The following is a 22,298-nucleotide window of genomic DNA, read 5'->3' as shown; positions in this document are numbered from 1 at the left end:
GTTATTTATAAGATAGTATCATCCATAACATTTACAATTAAGTAGAAAACGTCAATAATTGAGATATTTTTGTTGGGAAAAATCATCGTTTATTATTTAAAATGCCGTTTGGGCAGTTTTGATTAAAATGGATGGGGCACCTTTGAATCGTTGTTTGAACTTCGCGCACCTTATTGTTTGAATGTAACAGTCTGAATTTTGATTATTCAATAATAAAAATGGCTCGAAATTATAAAAAAAAAAGAGTGACAGAAGTCAACGAGGAAGATGTTAATAATGCTGTTCTCCAGTTTGCAAACTCTTTAGAGTGATTATAAGATTAGATAGTATAGAAAAAATAACTGATATTTATTATTAGAAACTTAAACTTAATGAAATTTAAAAATCAATGTTCTGTTTTAAAAAAATTAATCACTAGTTTTTTCCAATCGCCAGGTGTATTCAAAGCTGCCTCAGGTTGGGGCAGTTTTGAATATTTTCACGCACGTTAAAGAATTAAAAGTTCTGACTTAGTTTTTAGCTCAGAATTTTATCAAAATACTGCAGTTTTATTCCTTAATGATTGCTTTAACTATTCAGAAGAAAAAAGGGGTTAGAATAATTAAAATATTGATCTATAAAAAAGAGTTTAAGTAATGTTCAAAGCTGCCCGCTCTCCCCTAACTAGATATCAAGTTAAAACAACGAAATTATTTTCTCAGAATATTTATCTTAGAATATATAATTTTTATCTTATTACATTAGGACTTTCTTACAGCAAAGGACTTTGTAAAGCCATACCACGGTTCTTACTGAACTTTCAAAGTCCGTTTGTCCATATTTTGTTTACTTTAAGGTAGAAACCAGTGGCTCCCAAACTTATTTTTATTTATGATAATTATGAAAATGGGTGATAACTATTTTATTTTATATTAAAGTGTTTTCGCCTCATGACGTTGTTCACGCACTCCCAAATCATTTTAAGTTCCCACAGATCCCAATGTAGTACCAATGACTCCTGTTGTGTCCATAGTAACTACTAGTATAGCCTGTTTCACTTTCATTTTTACCCCAAAGAATTGTGGGTATTTCATTTTTACCCCAAAGAGTGGGTTTGTGTCGAATTACATTTCCTTTAAAAAGAAACTCAATAACAGTATATTACAATATTCTTCCAGCGGCGGCACTTTTCTGAAAGAAACAGACTTACAATATGGTTTTATTGTATAAACTGTTTTGTTTTAAAAAAACACCGCCCTTTGAAATTGAAAAAAAAATAGGAAAAAAATAAAATAACAAAACTAAAATAACTATTCAATATTAACAATTAAAAATATAAACAAATATTTGTACATACACGTGTGCGTTTTTATATATATTAAAGAGCTTACATATTAGAACTGTAGTAAAAGAAAACCGGTCCAGCAAATTACATAGAAAGGAAAGTTGCTTATATTATCTTGGTTTCCATGAAATGTTATTCAACCCCTGAAATTGTCTTTTTAAATGTGCCGAGTCTGACCAAGGAGAATTTAAGTAACTATCAAAGTCATCTTGTTCTAACTTCTAAAGAAAAAAAAAGTATTTAAAAAATTTCGAAATAAAAAAAAAACATTTAAAAATATTTCAAATTTCCTTAAGTAAAATACGTAAATTAACCTTATGGGAACTTTTTCAACTGCAAGTTTTATAAATGGTACACTTTGAAAACATTAGAAAATAAATATTGAATTAAAAAGAAGTTTGTGAAGTCAAACAGAATCACTAAGTATTATCATCAATACAGGCCACCAAAAATAATCTTGCATTTTGTTGATAGTGCATTTCATAAATCCCAACTCAAGTTCATAGTCTCAAGTAAGTTGTAAAATAATTGTAAAAATGATATATATATAGAATATATAGAAAATATATATATATATAGATAAATATATAAAAAGTCATTTTCAGTAAATTTTGAGGATAAAAAAAAAACCTTTATTTCCTCTTGACGTCTGTAGTAATAAGCCATCATTGCTTTCTGTTCCTCTTCATTAATGATGGGTTCACGTGAAGGTGCATTTTGAGTTTTCTGACATTAAAAGAAACCTTTAAACAATGGAGTAATGAACTCTTCAAAGTAAAAAAAAAAAAGGATTTTTGTCTAACAGTTCAATGGCTACATACAAGAAAATTACTGAGAATTGATGATCATAGAAAATATTAAAATCAGTTTAAAAACCTTTTGAAGTTTGACCACTACTGTAGTTTTCTCATTTTTGCCAATGTAATCTTCTAGCTTTTTACCATGTTGCAATTCTTTACCAGCCCACCACAAAGTAGAATCAGAATCAAGAACTTCTTTTAATGCCTATATGCATAAACAAATTTATTAGACTGCAACTCTTCAATAAGCAATAAGAGAAAAAAAAAAAAAAACTTTCATCAGAGGATTTTTTAGTGTAAAAAGGTACCAAGAATTAAACTCAAAGAAAAAATCAAACAAACAATAAAAACCTGAGTTCCAGACAAGTCTTCATTTCCATCTATCTCCATTTTGATTGGATCATAAGGAGGAAGACCCATGGGGTATACAATCATTATTGCACCTCGCAATTTATCTAAAGCATCCTGAACATCTTTGTACAAAAGACATTTGTTCACTTTAACCAGATCCTGTAGTAGAAATTAAAAGTTTAAATTAGATGCCTAATGTATATATAATATGTGGATAAACAACCTCAAAAAAATTTTATTATCATAAATAAAAGTATTCTTATTAATATTACAGAAAACCTTTTGTTAAGAGACAATCAAGTACTTTGAAATTATACAACTAAAAACTTGATGAAAATACAAATGAAATCATGGAATAGATTTCAACTCATAAAGAAAGAACTTTTCCTTAACTCAGATTTGTGTTGTCTCGTGATTAGATTCCAAGTTTTTTAATCCTAATTTAAATTTTAAGAAAATAGAAGAAAATTGGAGTAAAACATACTTTGGAAACTTGAGTTTTAGCATCATGACGTGTTCGTTTAATTACATCTGCCATTTTTGCATTGGGTGAGACCCCATTCCTTCTCCCAATAGGGTCTTTGTTTAAGACACTTCCACCTTGAGGATAACAACTTTTTGACCATGCATCTTGTAACTTTAACTCAGAAATCTGCTCATCTGTCAGCCCTTGCATGTTAGGGGGTAACATAATACCGTGCAACTCTAATAATTCCATTTCTAAAATGTGAATAATTCATTTTAACAAATTTACAATATTTTATGTTATATTAAATTAGTTTATATTCATTACAAAAATTTATGTCATTACATTTAACAAATTATACAAGAAAAGAAAAAAGAAAAACCATGATAAAGGCTGTCATTGATTTAAGTAAGCCTTCAACAAACAATGCTTTTTGAGTTTTCAAAAACTTAAAAATTTGTATAGGATGTTAAAAAAACAAATTAATTATATTAATAAAGTGATTTAAAAGTAAATATCATTCAGATGTAAGAGGTTGTTTTTATATTTCTCAAAATCCATTAGAGTTGTAACAACAGCACATCAACTCTTATTCTATTAAATTATCTGTATCAGACATAAAACCTTTAGGTACCATTTTTATAACACTATTGGGTACCATCTTTTAAAATCTTTTGGATACCTTGTTTTAAAATTTCGAAGAGATATTTAAAGATCATAAGTACTGAGTTTAAGTTTAAAGTTCAACGTACCATGGAATAAACGATCAATTTTGAGTCTCCCATTGTAAATCTTTACCAGCTCTTCAATGACAACACTTACTTGTTCTTTAACTGTTGTTTCAAAAATAAACTGGCTTTCGTTACCTCTTTTGACATGAAGTTTAACCATTATTAGTTTAACTAAACAATAAAAGAATATTTAACATCACAATCATTGAGAGTTAGTTGGCATTTGAAGTTCGTCATTTAACATGATATGTTTTATGAATATGCTAGCATATTTAACTAAAATAGTATTATCTAAAATTTAATTCATAACTCTAAATACAAATTTAAAAATTTTACACTAATTAAAACTTGATAACTATCAGTGGAGTTATATTTTATTATATAATTGAGATACTGTTCACAACACAATCTGATCCAATTGTTAAAACACGATCTTTGCTAATAACCAGTCCTTCTATTGATCCACAATGGAGTTTATGCATTGCACAGCACTTGTAATCATGAAGATTCCAAATAACCAAGTACCCATTCTGAGTTGTAACAATTAGAAAATCCTTTTCAGCATCAATTACCAGGTATGTAAGAGTGTGCCATCCATATAACTCATAAGTGTTAAGAACCTTCAGCAGCTCAAAGGTGATCCCATCATATACTCTTGCTGTTCGATCATCAGCACAAGTGATTAAGAGGTTTTTCAAAGTTGAAAGAAGTTTCCAATCAACTGATGTCACTGCAGCAGTATGTCCAGTAAGTGTGCAAAGAATTTCACCTGTAAAAAAAATGTAAAAAGTCAGGCAAATAATACAATTAACCATATAAATCATAACGATTGGGTTTAAAAAAATCATGCAAGACTAACTTTGTAGAAAACTTTTAAAACACACCAGAAATCAATGAGAACTTACCACTTTGTGAATCATTTATCAGACAAGTCTGATCTTCTGAAGCTGTAGCAATTTTATTGTCATCAGGACTCCAAGCTAGACTCCAAATTTCCATATCTAGCATTTGGCCATTTATAGGCTTTGGAATGTGCTGAACTTTACAATACAAAATATTAAATATCAAAAACCCATTATTAGAATCTATCTTTAATGAGAATATGTACAAATATCCCAGAGTTGTACATAAAGCCAGCATTGTCTTTTTGTTGTTGGACTTAAGAGATACAACTCCTCCAATAAAGTTGTAAACTTCTTGAGGCTCACAATCCTTGCTGCACATGTTCCATTGGTACAATTGTCCTTCTAATAAACCAACTAAAAGTATATTATCAAACCACAGTAAACATCGAACACTGTTTGTAAAGCAAATCTTATTTATTGGTGTTTCTATTTTGTTTTGCCATAAAAATACTTGTCCAGTTAAATCTCCTGAAGCAACAATATTAGTGCAACTCACACTTATGCCACAACCAGTGACCATATGAAATGATAAACCTAAAGATTGTTGAATAACTGACTCTGAAATAGTTATGTAGTGAAGTGACATCATTCCACCAATCCAAATGCTTGAACTACAGTTCAATGAAGGTTGTACAGAAACAATAGAACCTGTTGGAGCATCTAAAAAAAAACAAAAAAAAAAACAACATAAAAGCATATGGAGCAAACAACATAAAAGCGTAGGGAGCCAAGTTTTGCACTTTCAACGAGTGTCTAATGCGGATAATTAGCATTGAGGTTCATTTCTTAAATGATATTTTTGAGAAGGAACTTTACAATTGCAGTTATTCTGAAATTCAAAAAAAATTTTTGAATAACAATGGGAAATTCAGTTTTCCAATTTTCAATCATTTTTAGTGATACCAAAACCAATTGTGAATGTTTAAAAAAAAAAAAAATTTGCTTAAAGGAAAAAACTCTAAAAAGATTTCACTGAGGGCCAGTGAATAATAGTCATATAGTTGAGTAGCCAAAGACAGAATTTTGAGCAAAAACATTTAGTTGAAAATCTTAGCTGAAATTGCTAAGATTTCCAAACCTCTCAACTGCCATTTTGTAAACAGGAACTTATTATTTTATGCAATAGAACACTTTATCAACTATAAAATAAATCAATACAAACTATCTGAAAAAAAAAAAAAAAAAAACATAATTAAATCAAACATCTAAAAAAAAACAAACAAAAACAATCTTATACAGGGTGTATACTTAATTTCTGACCCCCCACATGTTACAAACACAAGATTTTGAGTTGCTCTCTTAAATGCTACTTAAAATATTACCGTGATATTATTCTACCTGTGTACAAACGTGCAGCTGATGATAAGACCATCTTTCCTGTGAGAAATAAAGTTATTCTGATGCAAGATGGAGCAACTTGCCACACGGCAAGAGCAACAATGAATGTGATCAACAGAGACTTTCCAGCAGTGTGGACCGACTGGCCTGGCAACTCGCCCGACTTAAATGTCATCGAACATATTTGGTCAAGACTCCAGGACAGTGTTTTACACAATCCTCGACCTCGTAATCGTGAACAATTGATCAGACGTGTTGAACAGGAGAGGGCTGCCATTACGCAAGAAGAGTGTTTTCGCCTAGTAGAAAGCCTGCCAAGGAGAATTACCCAATGCATAGAAAGAAATGGACAAAATACTGATTACTGACTATTAACATATATTCTTTGTCTAATTAAATTGATATGACAGTAATAAAATGGTATGTGTTGAAATACCGTATTCTTAAACCGAGATATAGGGGGTCAGAAATTAAGTATACACCCTGTATCTTGTATTTTGCTGGACAGAAATTGTGATGTATGAGTTTGCAGAAGCTTTCTTTGACAAAGTGACTAAGAGCAAGTGCTTTCTTTATTGAAGAACTGAAATTGAGAAATGTAAGCAGCAATGTAATTAAGCTTGAGTTTTTTATATACACCAAGATTGAATATGAAGAAGTATTTTCTTCCAATTTCAAACTAGTTAATTTCAACCTTTGATTTTAGGAATTAAGAAGATGTAAATGTAAGAAACTATAACTGTCACAAATTACTGCTGTAATTCGTGACAGTTTTGGATTTTTCTTGGAATCTTTTTTCAATTTCACTTTTAATGATTAAATTACAAAGTATTTAAAAATTAATTATTGAACTATAATAATAGAACAAGAAAAGAACTCATATACTCATATACTTGATGTTGCCAACAAACTTAGAGATCACCTAGTTTGTTATTATCAATATATCAGAAATGTACTAGACCAATATCTTTAAAAACTTTATAAATAAGTTTTTAAAGAAACTATGGGAAAATAAATTTTAGTTTTTAGTTTTAGCACTTTAAATTTTATTTAGATCTTTTAGCATAAAGATGATGCCAAAGTGATCAGTTATATGCTTCAGGTTTGCAAACCAATACTATTATCAAAGAAGTCCTTAAATTGGTTATAGGATATCATTCCAGATCACTACAACATATCTTGATCCTCAATTTTACAATTTACAAGCTGTTGAAATGATTGCATGCTGAAACCTCACCTTTATACCTCCTGAAGAGTAAATTTAATGAAAGTAAATTTTGATGAAATTATCAAGTAAGGAGATTATTTTTTGTTTATTTTAGTTTCTTCATTTAGGTCAATAGGAATTGTGATAACAAAAATAGTAGCTAAAAGTTCTATTTTCTTATCTCGCAACTCAAAAAGAGAAATAAAACCATTAGGAGCATCTAAAGAGCAAAAAAATACAAAATCCAACATCAATTTGAGCTGATAAAGTTCGAAAGCAATATCTTAGTATCTTAGTATCTTGAGAGCTCAGTTTGTATGTCACGTTGAGATTTATATGAAAACCAAATGAATATAGCCCTCTATGTAATCATCTAAATTGAATAGACCCATTAACAAATAACATTTAACATATAAGGCAATATTTAACACAACTACTGGCAAAATTGCATCTGGAACTGGCATCTGTTTGCTTCTTCTCAGACATGGTAATACTCAAGACAAAACAGAAAAAAGTAGTTAAACTAAAGCAGTAACAGATATTAAAAGAAAATCCAGATAGTTCAATATGATATATAGGAAAGGAAGAAGACCTGAGTAATTTTTTGAACTTCAAGTCAAACTTTACAGCTTATGAATAACTAAAAAAATTTGATTAAAACTCTTAAATTTGTTGGTAGTTCTATACAGTAGTTTATATATATATATATATATATATATATATATATATATATATATATATATATATATATATATATATATATATATATATATATATATATATATATATATATATATATATATATATATATATATATATATATATATATATACCTTTGTAATCCTGCATCAAAATGCCATCAGTACTCCAAATATCTATTTTTCCTGAAAGATAAGACACAGTTAATAAATACTCTCCATACCACATACAGACTTGAGGTGAGCCAGTAGCCTGTATTATTGATATCAAATCCAATGTATCAGCATTATAGAAGGCAAATATTCCTTGACTAAGACCTAAAGCAAGTTTTTTTTTGTTAACGTCACTCAAACAGTGAATGACTGAAACATCTTCACCAAGTGGTCTTATTCTCATTATCAATGAATCGTTTGTTTGTAAACAAATTTTGTATATATCTGAAGTTTTTTCTGTTTGATAAATAACTATTATATGATTTCCATAAAATATGCATAAGCTGAAACAACTTTTATTGACTTTACCATCAGCATTAGTTAAACCTGTTGGGGACATATATTGCAGGACTTGTTCAATTAGAGGTGTGTTTACAGGTTCCATCACATTTTTCAAAGAGTAAACAATAAGCATACTTTTTGGACCTTTTGATAAAACAGCAAACAGTGAACCATCCTCTGACCAAGCACCATAAATTACATAATTTGAAGGAAAGTTAAATGTAGATATAAGATCAAACCTTTCTGTCCATAATTTCACTTCTCCACTGTAAGATACAGTTAAAACACAATTTTTTTTACTCTTTAACATTACTACAATAAGATCATTGTGAGCCTGAAAATGCATTATTTTTTGTTGTGTTACTATGTTCCAACAAATTACACAGCTTCCCAGCGGTGCATAATAATTAAATTTTTCACAAGAAGGAAAACCAACTGATTGACGTAGAGAAGCAACTCCCCAACAATTTTTTACAGAAATACCTAACATTTTTATTTAATAACTAGAAGTAACTAATGAAATATCTTTTAAACCATTCAGTCATGATACAAAGTAGCGTATACAATTTTTTATTGATAAAAAAAATGAAAAAAAGTAATAAAACCTCATGGATTTACGCCATTATACTTAAACACTTTCACTTTTTTATCACCGTCAACAGCTGTGAAAAAAACGGAAAAAATTTGTTAGTTTTCTTAATTTTAGTTTGAATCCAGCAACTGTAAAGCAATTCCAAGAATGCAGGTCTGTTAAACTAAATTTTGTTTATGATGCACGGGAGAGCCCCCCCCCCCCTCCATTTTTTTCATGTCTTGTACGGTGAATCAAATGCCCCTTGAATTTTAAAAAATTACCGGTGGTGTATGTTCCTTGCATTTTTGTTTTTCAAAATTTTTGTCAACGGTTTTATTACATTTACCTTTTTGTATGAAAAAATAGAAAATAAAACACATAACAATTATCTAAAGTATTCTTCTTTATCAAAACACTTCCTATTCACTTAGAAAAACCAAATATGTTAATTAACAATTATTATTGAAAAAAAATGTCCCAACTGTTTAACAACATCATCATCATCAGTATGTGGATCTATGTTCGGTATTGCTACCCAATTATCGGCACACGTTATTTTGGAATTCAGTTGTTTCAATTTCTAGTAACAAAAAAATTTTTTAGTCATTTTTACTTGAACATTTATTTTCTTCTTGGATGTGTAAGTTTTAAAAAAATTTGAACTCTTAAACTTTAAATATAGCAGTTTTTTTTTAAAAATTGCGTTGCTTTACTGACCTCAACAAAAAAAAAAATGTCTTTTGAACAGAGGAATCGTTAAATCGACAGTCGGATATGTTTTTGAACTTAATTCTCATCAAATCAAGCCATAAATCAAAGGTATCCACGTTCTCACCGAAGGCTTATTTTGGATCAAAGTAGACTTCCAAACTTATTTTGGATCAAAGCAGACTTCCAAACTTACAAAGTTCAACTTAGCTTGATAAACTCTTCTTTGATTTTAGGAAAAACGAAACTTTAAACTTTTTTTTTGCTAGCTAATTTAGATTCTTTTGTTAGGTGGATGCAATCATTTAAAATGTCGAATGTCTTAAAAATCGATTCTTTGTATCTAAAATGAATGTAATTTTTCAGAATTCGTTTTTAAGTGTTAAGCATTGCAATACCGAACTTGTGCGGGTTGAAATACCGAACAGGCTCGGTTTTTGTGAATAAACACACGAAAATTATAGATTGCAGATTATTTTTTTATTAAATATTTTAATAATAAACCCTCCCCTATTGGAATAATTAATCCTTTACGTTAAAAATACTTTACATCTAACCTATAACCAGCAGAAACTCTGAATGAACCCCAAATTTTACTCAATAATTCCAAACTTTAAATCGCAACTGAACTTATAAATATAACATTCTTTAAAAAAAATTACCCAGAAATCAAGTTTTTCAATTTCGATTTTTTTAATATTCTTAGAATATTACTTTTCTGGGTCAGATACAAGACTCATACAAAAATAAAGATGTATTTCAACTTCGAAGGATATGTTTACACTTAGAGGTTGAAAAGTAATGCTCACAGAAAAACCGCAGTTCTTAAAATGTAACAAACAAAAATAGTGTCAAAGGGTTAAAGATCTAATTTTTGCTTTTCGAGTATATATAGCTAAATATAGGTGATCAAACATATATAACCCACATATAGTAGAGGCAAAAGAGGGTTGAACTAAAATGTGGATAAATGCGGAAACTAAAAAAAGAAGAGGAGAAAGCTAAGAATGCAGCCTGAATGTCCAGTTAAGATTGCAGCTTCATTTAAATTAAGGTCAACTTTTCCTTCCAGCTGTTCTTACTTCAGTTCTACTTACCAGGGTCTTTAAACATTTGACGTTGTCTCCAAAATGCAACTTTCATTTTTAAATTGAAGATTTTTTAGTATTAGTGTGTTAGTATTTTAGTTTAGTATTGCTGACCAGGTTTCTTTTGATGAAAACATTTTTATAACAGTAGAACCTAGAGATACTTGTTTAAAATTTAGTAAAAAGTTTGATTTGTGTGACTTCCCTTATTCAAACTGTCTTATTGTTTATTTTATTGTTTCAATAAGAATGTGGCCCAAGAAATCCTATAAATATTTAAATTCTTTAAAAAAAAGAAAAAAGGTAGAGTTATCTCCATTTTTTAAAGTACCATATAAATTTACATGGCCAGGTAACATGGAAAGAAGAAAAGAAGAAGAAGAAGAAGAAGAAGAAGAAGAAAGAAGATGATTTCAGTCGTTATTTAAATTATGTTGTTGATAGCTTTACAGAATCTCAGCCTTCCTTACCCGTTGATGTAATAAATTTGCTAACAACATTTGACAGAATATCAAAAGGTTCTTCTTTTGCAAGGAGAAATGAATTTCTTCATTCAGACGTAAGATGAATTTGTATTATTTCATAAGTAACATGTATTTGATTGCTTTTATCCTATCGGTTACACCGAGTTTACAAGTTTAAAGGACAGAGACTTTAGCTTTCATCAAGGGCTCAAAACTGGCCGTGGTTGCATAATATAAGTCAATGGTTTACAAAGCCTTGTAAAGAAAAACAAAGTTTAATCATAGTGACATACAAATCCGACTCTGGTTCGATTGACTATTCTGAATGCAATCTATACATTCTTGACGCACACAAACACGGTGACAAACAAATAATACTAGGAGCCAATATTAATTTGCTAAAATTTGATTTTTTTGGAGGAATCAAAGTTCTTATAGATTTCGTTTTTAGAAAAGAAAATAAACGAAGAAAAAAAAAAAGAGTTATATTTAATTAGCTAGATTACGCAAAAAAAAAAAAAAAAAAGCTTGAATACTTTGCCAACACATTAAATATTCTTGCAGCCGTACAATCTTGCGTGTTTTTAATTCCCACCACTATTGAGTTTGCGTGGCAGCAGAGGTATAGTGACAATCGACAAATGGATTTTTAGAAGGCAGGGTTGTTAATATCTTTATTTTCAAAATTAGAACTGCTCTCACTTATATTAGTGGCGTTGGTTCTATTTCACTATGCGCTTACTTGATTACTTTCAAAAACTAATTTTTCACTGCTGTGATGCAATATCTTGTGCTTCTGGTAAATATTTGTACCAAAAAGCTACAGTTTGTAAAGCGTCACTATTTCTGAGCGGATTTTCAAGATTTGAGAAAATGTGAAACGGATGTTGTGAACGTTTGCTTGTCGGCCTGAAAACACAGTTAGCAGTCGGACGGCGTAGTTTAAAAAAAAACCGAAGCTACTTCATCCAAAAAAGCTGCAAAGAAAGCTAAAAAGTTATCTTAAAAAGTTAGAAAGCTAAGCCTCACAAGGTAGTGATAACTGATGCTATAGATTCACTCAAAGACTCCTATGAAAAAGAACGCCAAGTTACCAGTTGCTAAAAAATCCGCGGTAAAGAAAACCAAAACAGCACCTAAGAAGAAAGTCGCAATAAACAATGCCACCGCAAAAGTTAATAAGAAATAACCTGTCCTGCTCAATTCTTTATCAAAAAGCTATTTTCATTACCACACATTTCTCTAAAGAACAAAGTTCAGGCATAGAACTTTGTTTAAGTTATTGTCTAAACAAATAAAGTTTTTAGCAGATTTGTGGCTATAAAAATAGCTGTTTTATTTTAAAGTATACTTTTAAGCTCGTTCTCCACTGATCCTTCTGGCCAACTGAATGTCTTTAGGCAAAATGGTGATACGCTTTGCATGGATGGTGCACAAGTTGGTATCTTCGAAGAGGCCTACAAAGTATGCTTCCGAAGCTTCTTGTAGAGCTAACACAGCTGTGCTTTCCTCATCAGAAAAGTTAAATTTTATATCACATTGATTCAGTATGAAGCAGTAAAAAGGACATTTGTATTTGAAATATCCTCAAGTTTCCTAAAGTGGGCGGTGCTTTAGGAAACCTGATGCTATTGCAAGTACTGTATGTCGCCCACTTTCGGAAACATGAGGATATTATTTATCCACATCACAAGCCTGCGTTTGTAAACGAGATTTTAAGAACATGATTTTTCTTATTGTGAAGAGAAAAATCATGTTCTTGAAATTACTGGTGCATCTTATCGTCCTTAAGAAAGCCAAAATTCAGCTTTGCATTCCTCATTTGAAAGTTTATCCAGATTCAGAGCTACTAAAGTTCAAATATGATGAGTCAAATATTTTTGAAAAAACAAAACAGCAAAATACTTCATGTAGCATATTAGAACTGTCAGTGCTTTAATCTGAAAAATATTTAAAAGTTGTTATTTAAGTTTTCATCATAAGCTTGGAAGAGAGCAGTGCTATTTATTCTCAAGCAATCTATTTTGCTTATTTTCACTTAAGGAATCAAAACGGAAAAGTCTTATTATCGCGTCAAAGGGATGTTTTATGGAAATTCAAAATTATTTGGGATGTAAAGGAAGTTTTATAACCAGAAGCGGAAACATTTGTATAATTTGCCCAAAACTGATGCGGATCTGCAGAAGCAGACGTCCATTTTATCTCTAGGAACTATCGCCATCCATTTTATCTCAAGGAACGATCGCCAAGTCTAAATTCCCTTAGCCAACCTTATCGACATTGTAATTTCGGAAACTCACTAATATTTGACCATCTGAAATATTTGTTTATTTGTCAATAGTGCAAAAAAATGTTATAGAAAAATATTAAACTTTAGTGGTGATCAAAAGTGAATGAGTAGTTGCTATATAAATTTGTGAGAAGTGTGACTATCTACAAAGAAAGTCCCAGGACGCTTCATGTTTAATTCATTCAGTGTTTCATGCAACTGTTTTGCTGTAAAGCTGTATCTCAATTTAAACTGTTCATCAATTCCAATCATTTAGCGTTTGTTTTTTTTTTAAAAAAACGTGCTTTTCTTTGGTTTTTTTTTTAAAAAAACAAACAAAGAAATCCTTTGGAGCTCTATTTGTAAAGGTATCCCAAGTTTCACATTCAATGAGGCTTCCTTAATTTCTCATTTATCAAGGTTTCTTTTCAAAAATGCCGAGTACCATGCAGTATTAATGGTTTTAGAATCAGCATCTGCTAATGCTTGCCGATTTTCTAAAACTATTTCTGATGGATAAATCTTGATATAAATTTAGGAGGGTTTACATCACTCATTCTTTATGAATGCCTGACCCAAGCCATAAAAAGCATTAAAAATGAGAAACAATTTTTTAAAAAAAGCTCCTAGAACCATAAATTACACATAAAAAAAAGCTTCAAGAACCATAAATTAGACCAATAAAATACTTAAATAGATCCATAAAATACTTTTACACTCACATTTTAATTTATCCTGAGACAAATTCATTGTATGAATCAAGAGCTTTTTGTTGCTTTTGTATGCTTTTTATTGCTCCTTATGAAGAGGGTTCGGAGCGAATAAAAAAAAGTTACTATATCGGGCTTGGTAGTTTTTGGATAGTCATTAATATAATCTGAGAAGTCGTTCTAAAGAAGATATGGATAAATGTTGTTTATGAAAATATTTTATCAAATTATCTTTACTCTAATTGGGAATCAAGCTTCGACAAATATTCACCTTGAGATATTAAATATTCGTAGGCTACGTAATTTTTACATCAATGTTTGTTGTTCGCATAATTTATTCGCGAATAATTAAAATATACTAGTAGTGAGACAGAACGGTCAATATTTTTGTTATTAAAGAGTTAAGAAATGTTTACATGGAAACATGAACGCATGGAATCATCTGTCTTAAACTTAGGAAACGATTTTAGACAATCCTAGACCATCCTCTATAGAAAAAAAGGTTATGTTTAAAAAAAGATTTTATCATTATCTTATGTTTCTGTTATTGTTAATTTTTTAAATGTTTTAAAACGAAAACGAAATGGTCTATAATGGAATTGATTCCGCTTTTAACATTATTTGTATAAATTTTTCAAAATTCTATGCTCAAAAGAATTCATTCCTAGTAAAAGTTAATATTTTTTCCTCCAGAATCTCTTAAAGAGTTATAAAGTTAATTTGGAACTCATTTAGTTCACAAAATTATAAACATGAAAAATTGAAAATTAGTTTACTAAGATTAATAGTACTCACTTTTATTAAAATTATTATTGTTAACATTTAAGTTATTATTATTAATGTTTAAGTATATGCTTCTGAATGTTTAACAGATTCATATTTCAGAATTAGTTTAATAAACTCTGCTCTGTAGACTTTTTACTCAAACGTGACTAAAAATCTAGTTGACCAAAATGAATTTGCTGATGAACCATAATTAAATTAAATCTTTGTATAATTCTGCAAGAGATTGCAGAGAGATTGAGTCTATCCCACACTGAAATTGAAATTTATATGCGATATCTTCTACTTGTTATAATAATTTGAACTCTACATTAATTGGAAGAGATTTAATTATGAATCAATATTTATCTACCTTGTGTAGATACACTCTCTAATTTTATGTACCTTTTTATGATAATAAAATCAACCTCAACCTTTGAAAGCTAAAGTTTGATTTAAATGTCATAATGTAATTTCTGTAAAATATATAATTTTTTAAATACAAATTCTTTAAATCCAGTATTAAAAAATTTTGTTTACATTCGCTGGTTCACAAAATATTTTTGTGACCACAAAATATTTTGCCATCTCAACTATTCAGATCTCTGTAATTTTTGGTAGTTAGTTTTTTGATTACTTTTTAAATCATAAATCCTAATTAAACAAAAATTTTCTATATTTTAAAATATAACTAGTTTGAGTTAGTTGCAGGTTTTCACAATCTGAATTAGAATTTACAGGATTATTTGCAAAAATATAATTAACTTTTTACAAGCTTTTTAGGTACAACTGTTTTGCAATTTTAAGGTTTTATAGGTAATATAAATATTATAGCATTTATAAAATAGTTTATTTTAATTTATATTTTCTGCTAATTGGAATGACAAGTTATTTTTAAATTTTGTTATTTAAAAATTATTTTAAGCTAGCTATTATATTGAAAATCATTAACTTAATTCTTAATTTTTTTTTCTATTAAATTTAATTCTATTTTATTATTTGGATTTTAGATCTTGTTTTTAGTTAACTTTTAATGATATTTCTTTATCACCCAAAAACTGCAGTTTCCAAGAGTTATAAACAGTCATGGCTGCTCCAAAAATTATAAAACTTGATGAAGTAGTTGTAAATCGCATAGCTGCTGGGGAAGTTATCCAAAGACCTTCTAATGCCATCAAAGAAATGATTGAAAATTGTCTTGATGCTAGGTCAAAGTCTATACAGGTAACTTTAAAAAATGGTGGTCTAAAACTTATCCAAATATTAGATGATGGATGTGGTATTCGCAGGGAGGATATGAGTATCGTTTGTGAACGCTTTACTACAAGTAAATTAAGTTCTTTTGATGATTTGAAATCAATTAGTACCTATGGTTTTCGTGGAGAAGCTTTAGCAAGTATTAGCCATGTAGCTCATTTAACTATTACATCTCGTACAGCTGATTCACAATGTGCATACAAAGCAATGTATGAGGATGGGAAAATAGTTCCATTGCAACAAGGTGGTGCTGCTGAAGTTCGTCCTTGTGCAGGAAATAAAGGTGGAAGTCTATTAGTATAAGTTTTGAATGGAAATATTTTTAATGTTTATATTTTCTAAAAGTTTTTAGCTGAAAAATTTTTTAATTGATTTTTAGCAAATGACATCTGGGATTTAAAGTGAAGTTTAGGAAGAGATATTTATGTATATTATATTTTTTGCAAAATATTGCAGGTACACAAATAGTAGTTGAAGACTTATTCTACAATGTTGATGTTCGAAGAAAAGCCCTTAAAAATCCAAATGAAGAATACAATAGAATTGCTGATATCATAAGCAAGTATGCTATTCATAACCCATCGGTATCTTTTACACTAAAAAAGTTTGGGGAAAGCACAGCTGGTATTCGCACTCAGCCTGACATGCAGGTTGTTGATAATATAAAAAATATATATGGCCCAACTATAGCTCGTGAGTTGCTACCTGTTACTCTTGAAAACACTTGCTATGGTTTTAAAATGGATGGGTTTATCTCTAATGCTAACTACTCAATGAAAAAATGTATTTTTTTGTTGTTCATAAACCACCGGCTTGTTGAATGCAATAGCTTAAAAAAGGCATTAGAAGCTGTTTATCTTAATTATCTCCCTAAAGAGAAGCACCCATTTTTGTACATGAGTTTAGAATTAAATCCAGCAAATGTTGATGTAAATGTGCATCCCACAAAACATGAAGTCAAGTTTTTACATGAAGAAGCCATTATTGAGGAAGTACAAAAATGTATAGAAATGGAGTTACTTGGTGCAAACAAGTCTCGACACTATTATACACAAACTTTGCTACCAAAGTTAGTAGATGCTGGGATTGATTGCCCTGTTTCAGGTGCAATACAAGATTGTTTTTAAATTTTAAATATTTAGAGTGTATTAAATTCAAACTTCTGGTATCTTTCTTTCTGCTTTATTTTCAGATATTCTTCCAAACAAAAATGATTCAAAAGATGTGAAAAGAGTATATGATCACCAACTGGTGAGAACAGATTCTAGGGAAAGGAAAATTGAAGCATTTTTCTCTACTTCATCCTCTTTAATCCATTGTGATGCCAACGAAACTGAAATCACAAACGAAAGGTAAAATGTAAAATGTTTAATGCATTTTGTATGTTTAGCAGGTGCAGGTTAAAGTCTAACCAATAAATATAATATATTTAAAAAAATCATTGTGAATACAATATTATAACTAAATATTATTAGTGTGATAAGTACAATGTAAAATATAAAGTTAGTTTTAACATTAAAATTAACAGAGCACCAACTCTAACTGCACTCAACCACATTTAAGGAAAAAAGCTTTGATTTTAATAAAAATATTTACTGCTAAAATAGACATAATATTTATTTTTCATAATTTTAAATGTATATCTCTTTTTGTTAAATCTTTCAAAAAAGCAAACCTGTTGTGAGTTTTCCTTTTATGTGATATCTTTGTTACCCATCCTTTTTAAAAGTGTAGTAAACAAATTAAGTATTCAGATCCAGAGTTGCATTCATCTTCATTTTGATCATGGTTTTCTTTATTTTTCAACTTTATCTTTGCAGGTTGAAATATAGTGAAAGCGCATTTAAACATTTATAGTCAACCATCAAATTACTTAGAAGTCAATCTTTCCATGGACTTAAAGTCTTCTTAGTAGCCTCATATGCAATTAAAAAGTTGTTTCTCTTTTGCTTGGTAATTAACTAAGTAAACATCTTACTTAGCCAGGCTCAGGCTTGCTAGTACAAGCGGTATATAGGAAGTATCTTGTGTTTTAAAGTAGATCTACTTGAGTCTCCTTAAGAATTCAAGTTAAAGCTCTTTATTGGAACCATTTCTTTGTAACAAACTGCACATTGTTGTTTCATTATTACTAAGTGTGGTAACTACAACAATGTTCATTGCAAAGAAATAATTACAAAATTTTAGATTTTTAAATTTACAATTTTTGAAACCAAAGATTAAGAATTTAATGATAAACTTATGAATAATAAATAATCTGCTTCTTTTAATATTGATATAATTACTTAAGATTTTGAAAATGAATGTGGCATTGCATGTTAATCTTGTTGAAATTCTTTAATACTGAAATCTACTTAGTTATATTTTGTTTTGAATAGAAATCATTCTTTTTTTTTTTTTTATTGTTACTATATTGTTCTGACAAATAAGAAAAATAATTTAAAAAATTTAAAAACAGTCTGGTTTGAGTAACCTAAATCTTCAATCCCTTTTGAATAGATCCTCTGAGAGCCGAAATGAAGTAGCAACCTACCCTGGGGTTTCGGAGCACTCGATTTTGAAAGAACATACTCAAGGTTGTATCTTAGTTGTTACTAATATTATAATTAAAGCAGGGGGTGGTGTGGGGGGAATAGAGTCAAATACTATGATTCTGTTTCTGTCACTGATATTCTCTTGTTTTCAATTAGCATTAATTTTCATGTTTACTGGACAATAAAATATTATAGAGACCACTTTAGCAAACCGAAAGCGGAAGGTCTCCATAGATACATCTGAGCGAGTTATTAAACTAACCAGCGTTCAAAACCTGTGTAAAATCATTGATGACAATGAGCATTTAGGATTGAAAAACCTTCTCGAAGATCATATATTTGTGGGCTGTGTTAAACCGTCCCTAGCTCTTGTTCAACATTTGACAAGACTCTATCTAGTGAATACAAGACGATTAAGCGAGGAGTTGTTTTACCAAATTCTCATTTTCAGATTCGGTCGGTTCAGCTTCATCGAGCTTTCTTCTCCTGCACCTATCTACGATCTCGTTATGTTAGCACTTGATTCTCCTCAAAGCGGTTGGAGCGAAAGCGACGGTCGTAAAACAGAGCTAGCTCAATATGTAGTGGACTTATTGTCCAGTAAAGCTGAAATGCTATTGGACTATTTTTCGATGGAGATTAATGATAAAGGAGAGCTAAAATGCATACCGCTTCTTTTGGATAAGTACATACCTAATTGGAATGGTCTGCCAATGTTTTTGTTACGGCTTGCAACAGAGGTAAAGTAGTTTTGATAATTTCAATAGTAGAATGATTTTCTTATATTTTGATTCGATGGATATTGGTGTTTCAATTAATTCAGCGTTATTTTTTTATATCGATTTCTTAAGACTTCTTTGATTAATACTCTTCAGATGTTTGGATGAGTTTTTTTTTTTTTTATTGTGCGCACAACAAAATATCGGGAATAATTTACTTTTTTTTTAACTTTTTAAAGGTGAATTGGGATACTGAACAAGAATGTTTTGAAACATTTGCACAAGAGTGCAGTCTCTTTTACGCTTTCGGACAAAAAAATTTTGACGAAGGTGAAAATAAAAGCTCCCAAAGTTCTCAAAATTGGAGATGGACAGTTGAACACGTTTTATATCCAGCATTTAGAACATCTCTTTTACCCACAAAGAAATTTTCCGATGATGGAACATTTCTTGAAGTTGCAAATCTACCAGATTTGTACAAAGTGTTCGAAAGGTGCTAATAAGTCTTTTTTTTAATTTGTTTTTAATAGCGAGCACTCGCAGCTAATTCGTGTTCTTGTTTAAACGAAATATACTTTTTATATGTAACCTAAATATATTTTATATGCATTGTAAATATATTTTTTCGTAAAGCCATAAATAAACACCCCTCTAGTGAATTTATCATAACACTCATTCACGTTTGATAAGTTGTGTAGTTTTTGATGAATGGGGGGGGGGGGGGGCGTGAGATGTGAAATGATTCTAGATTGTCATTAGTTTTGAGAGGTTTGATGTTTATTAACATCATATTGGATTGAGTCTTTATTAAATTCACTTTCACACAATTGGGTAAAAATGTTATTGGAACGATGTTGATAATTCATTATATTTCCCTCTCTGAATATTTTTCTGACCCAATAAAAATACATAATCAGCCTTGTTTCAACTTTAGTATCACTTGTGATAACACTTCTAAGAAATGTTTGATTTAAACTCTTGTTGTACCTGTTTGCAACACTTCTGAGGTGTTTAATTTTTGTGTAAAACGATGTTTAGTTATTTTTATTTTGATCCAATCGTTAGTTAGATTATCATGAATATGAAAAATTTATCCAATAGAAAAATTTGGATACAATCGTCTCAGAGAAGACTTTAAACTTCCTAGCATCACAACATGACATCGTCAAAAATGGAATCAAGCATCGCAACATGACATTAAAAATGAAATCAAAAAATCTCAAAACCTGAAGATTTGCGATAAGATGGTTTAAGAATCAAACTTGGTTTAAACGTAAAACACAGGTTCACGAGGTCTTTCATCGACAAAGTTTTTTTGTTGAAACGTATCCAGTTATAAAGTTCACCCTGGATAAAACCTTTCTATGCGCTGGTTACATGGGTTTTATTATAACCGTATCTATAGATTGGGCTCGAAACTTTCTGGTCGGATATAACTAGCAATAACTCGAGAAATACAAAATTAATTCCAAGTTTTTTGTATAACATATACATATATTTAATTGTATTGGTGTTTTACTAATTCTATCAGTTTATCAGTCCAAAATGAGTAAACTGAATGATTGGAAAAAAGTTTTGGAAGTTTTTCTTAAGAATGCAACCTCACATTCAAAAATTGCAAAATTGTCAAAATTTGCTAAATCTTCTGTTGGAGACATTGAGAAGGTACAAGGAGTCTCAAACTATCGAAAGAAAAAGAGATTAAAGTGAATTCGATCATCCAGTCAATTCCAAAAAATCCATGCCAGTCCCAAAGAGATCTCGCCGAAAAGTTCAAATGCGGTCGTTTCCTTGTCAGAAAAGTACTCAAGAACAAGGGTTTGAATGATTATACCAAGAACAAAAAATTCCAAAATGATCAGTTGATGAAGAATCAAAAGCAATCCTCTGTGCAAGGAAGCTCGTCAAACTTTTCAGCTGAGAAAATTTATGCATTATTGAGGGTGACAAAACGTACTGCAAAAAGGATTTCTCGCAGTTGTCCGGCCATGAATATTATTATCAGTCAAAAGGTATCAGCAATAAATTTACGTATTTTCAGAGAGAAAAGTTTGCTCCGAAAATTCTTGTGTAGCAAGCAATTTGTTCTTATGGCCGTGAGAGTGCTCCCTCTATTCGTTACTCGAAAGATTTTTACTTCTGATTTGTGCATCACCGAATGCCTTCAGAAACATCGTTTGCCATTTATTATTAAACACAGCAAAGCAGTTATCCTTCGGTCGGATTTGGCAACAATCCACTACTCCAAGAAGACAAAGGAGTGGTACAATCAAAATGGCATCGAAATCATCCCCAAAGATGCGAATCCTCCAAACTGCCCTGAGCAGCACGTGATCGACAGTTACTGAGCACTTGTAAAAGGAATCTTTTTGAAAAGCAACAAATCAGGGAAAGATGAAGAATTTAAGCAAAAATGGATAGCAGCGTCGAAAAGGGCCACTGAAAGCAAAATCTAGGTTATGATGGCACCTACTCACAAAAAAAATTCGATTACTTTCAAAGCGTCCTTTGAAATCTGTAAAAATTGACTAAAAACTTTAAATGATACAATAAACTTCAATATAAAAAAAAAATTGTAATTAATTCGTTAAGTATTTCTTGAGTTATTGCTAATTATATCCGACTGGAAAGTTTTGAGCCCAATCGATATGCAGCCAGTTTATTTTCCGTCATAACTAAGAAAATAAACACCACTTTAATATAGCATAAACACCACTAAAATAAACACCACTAAAATAAACACCACTTGAATATAACATATACACCACTAAAATAAACACCACTTGAATATAACATTTGAATAACACTACTTTTTAAGGTTTTTAACGTTTTACTTTCGAATGAGGGGGGAAAAGAAAAAGAAAATCACTTGAAATGTATTCGTTATTACTATTACTA

At 30.1% G+C, this 22,298-nt stretch overlaps 3 protein-coding genes across 6 annotated transcripts; 1 reads left to right on the top strand and 2 right to left on the bottom strand.

Moving 5' to 3' along the window:
* Positions 1–819: 819 nt before the first annotated feature.
* LOC145186660 (cilia- and flagella-associated protein 298-like) lies at positions 820–3,902 on the bottom strand. 2 transcript variants are annotated; one of them, XR_016455078.1, is made up of 7 exons: positions 3,694–3,902; positions 2,960–3,195; positions 2,476–2,634; positions 2,201–2,329; positions 1,955–2,050; positions 1,371–1,545; positions 820–1,112 (listed from the first exon to the last, which is right to left on the bottom strand). XR_016455078.1 is itself a non-coding variant. In XM_080062846.2 (6 exons), the coding sequence occupies exons 1-6, from the start codon at positions 3,830–3,832 to the stop codon at positions 1,435–1,437; spliced, it is 870 nt and encodes a 289-aa protein (XP_079918972.2). In that variant the 5' UTR covers positions 3,833–3,902; the 3' UTR covers positions 1,273–1,434. The 2 variants fall into 2 exon arrangements, 1 of the variants encoding a protein (XP_079918972.2); XM_080062846.2 differs by lacking the exon at positions 820–1,112 and having other exon boundaries at positions 1,273–1,545.
* Positions 3,903–3,922: 20 nt separating this feature from the next.
* On the bottom strand, positions 3,923–8,972 carry LOC145186659 (uncharacterized). Its single transcript, XM_080062843.2, has 3 exons — positions 7,956–8,972; positions 4,578–5,237; positions 3,923–4,441 (listed from the first exon to the last, which is right to left on the bottom strand). Exons 1-3 carry the CDS (start codon positions 8,803–8,805, stop codon positions 4,050–4,052), a joined length of 1,902 nt encoding a protein of 633 aa, XP_079918969.2. The 5' UTR covers positions 8,806–8,972; the 3' UTR covers positions 3,923–4,049.
* A 5,554-nt stretch (positions 8,973–14,526) lies between these two features.
* LOC145186712 (DNA mismatch repair protein Mlh1-like) lies at positions 14,527–20,059 on the top strand. 3 transcript variants are annotated; one of them, XM_090096277.1, is made up of 7 exons: positions 14,527–14,630; positions 15,955–16,430; positions 16,604–17,251; positions 17,340–17,499; positions 18,647–18,723; positions 18,877–19,421; positions 19,640–20,059. In XM_090096277.1, exons 2-7 carry the CDS (start codon positions 15,977–15,979, stop codon positions 19,898–19,900), a joined length of 2,145 nt encoding a protein of 714 aa, XP_089952403.1. In that variant the 5' UTR covers positions 14,527–14,630; positions 15,955–15,976; the 3' UTR covers positions 19,901–20,059. The 3 variants fall into 3 exon arrangements, with proteins under 3 accessions (XP_089952403.1, XP_089952405.1, XP_079919061.2); XM_090096279.1 differs by lacking the exon at positions 14,527–14,630 and having other exon boundaries at positions 15,886–16,430; positions 18,889–19,421; XM_080062935.2 differs by lacking the exon at positions 14,527–14,630 and having other exon boundaries at positions 15,886–16,430.
* The last annotated feature ends 2,239 nt before the right edge of the window (positions 20,060–22,298 follow it).

The sequence above is a fragment of the Hydra viridissima genome, unplaced genomic scaffold (genome assembly GCF_058129835.1).
Source record: "Hydra viridissima isolate aposymbiotic clone 2 unplaced genomic scaffold, HvirCarnegie_v1 scaffold_8, whole genome shotgun sequence".
Taxonomy (NCBI): domain Eukaryota; kingdom Metazoa; phylum Cnidaria; class Hydrozoa; order Anthoathecata; family Hydridae; genus Hydra; species Hydra viridissima.
Note: the sequence above shows the minus strand (reverse complement) of the source record. Positions and strands in the feature narration are given on the sequence as shown.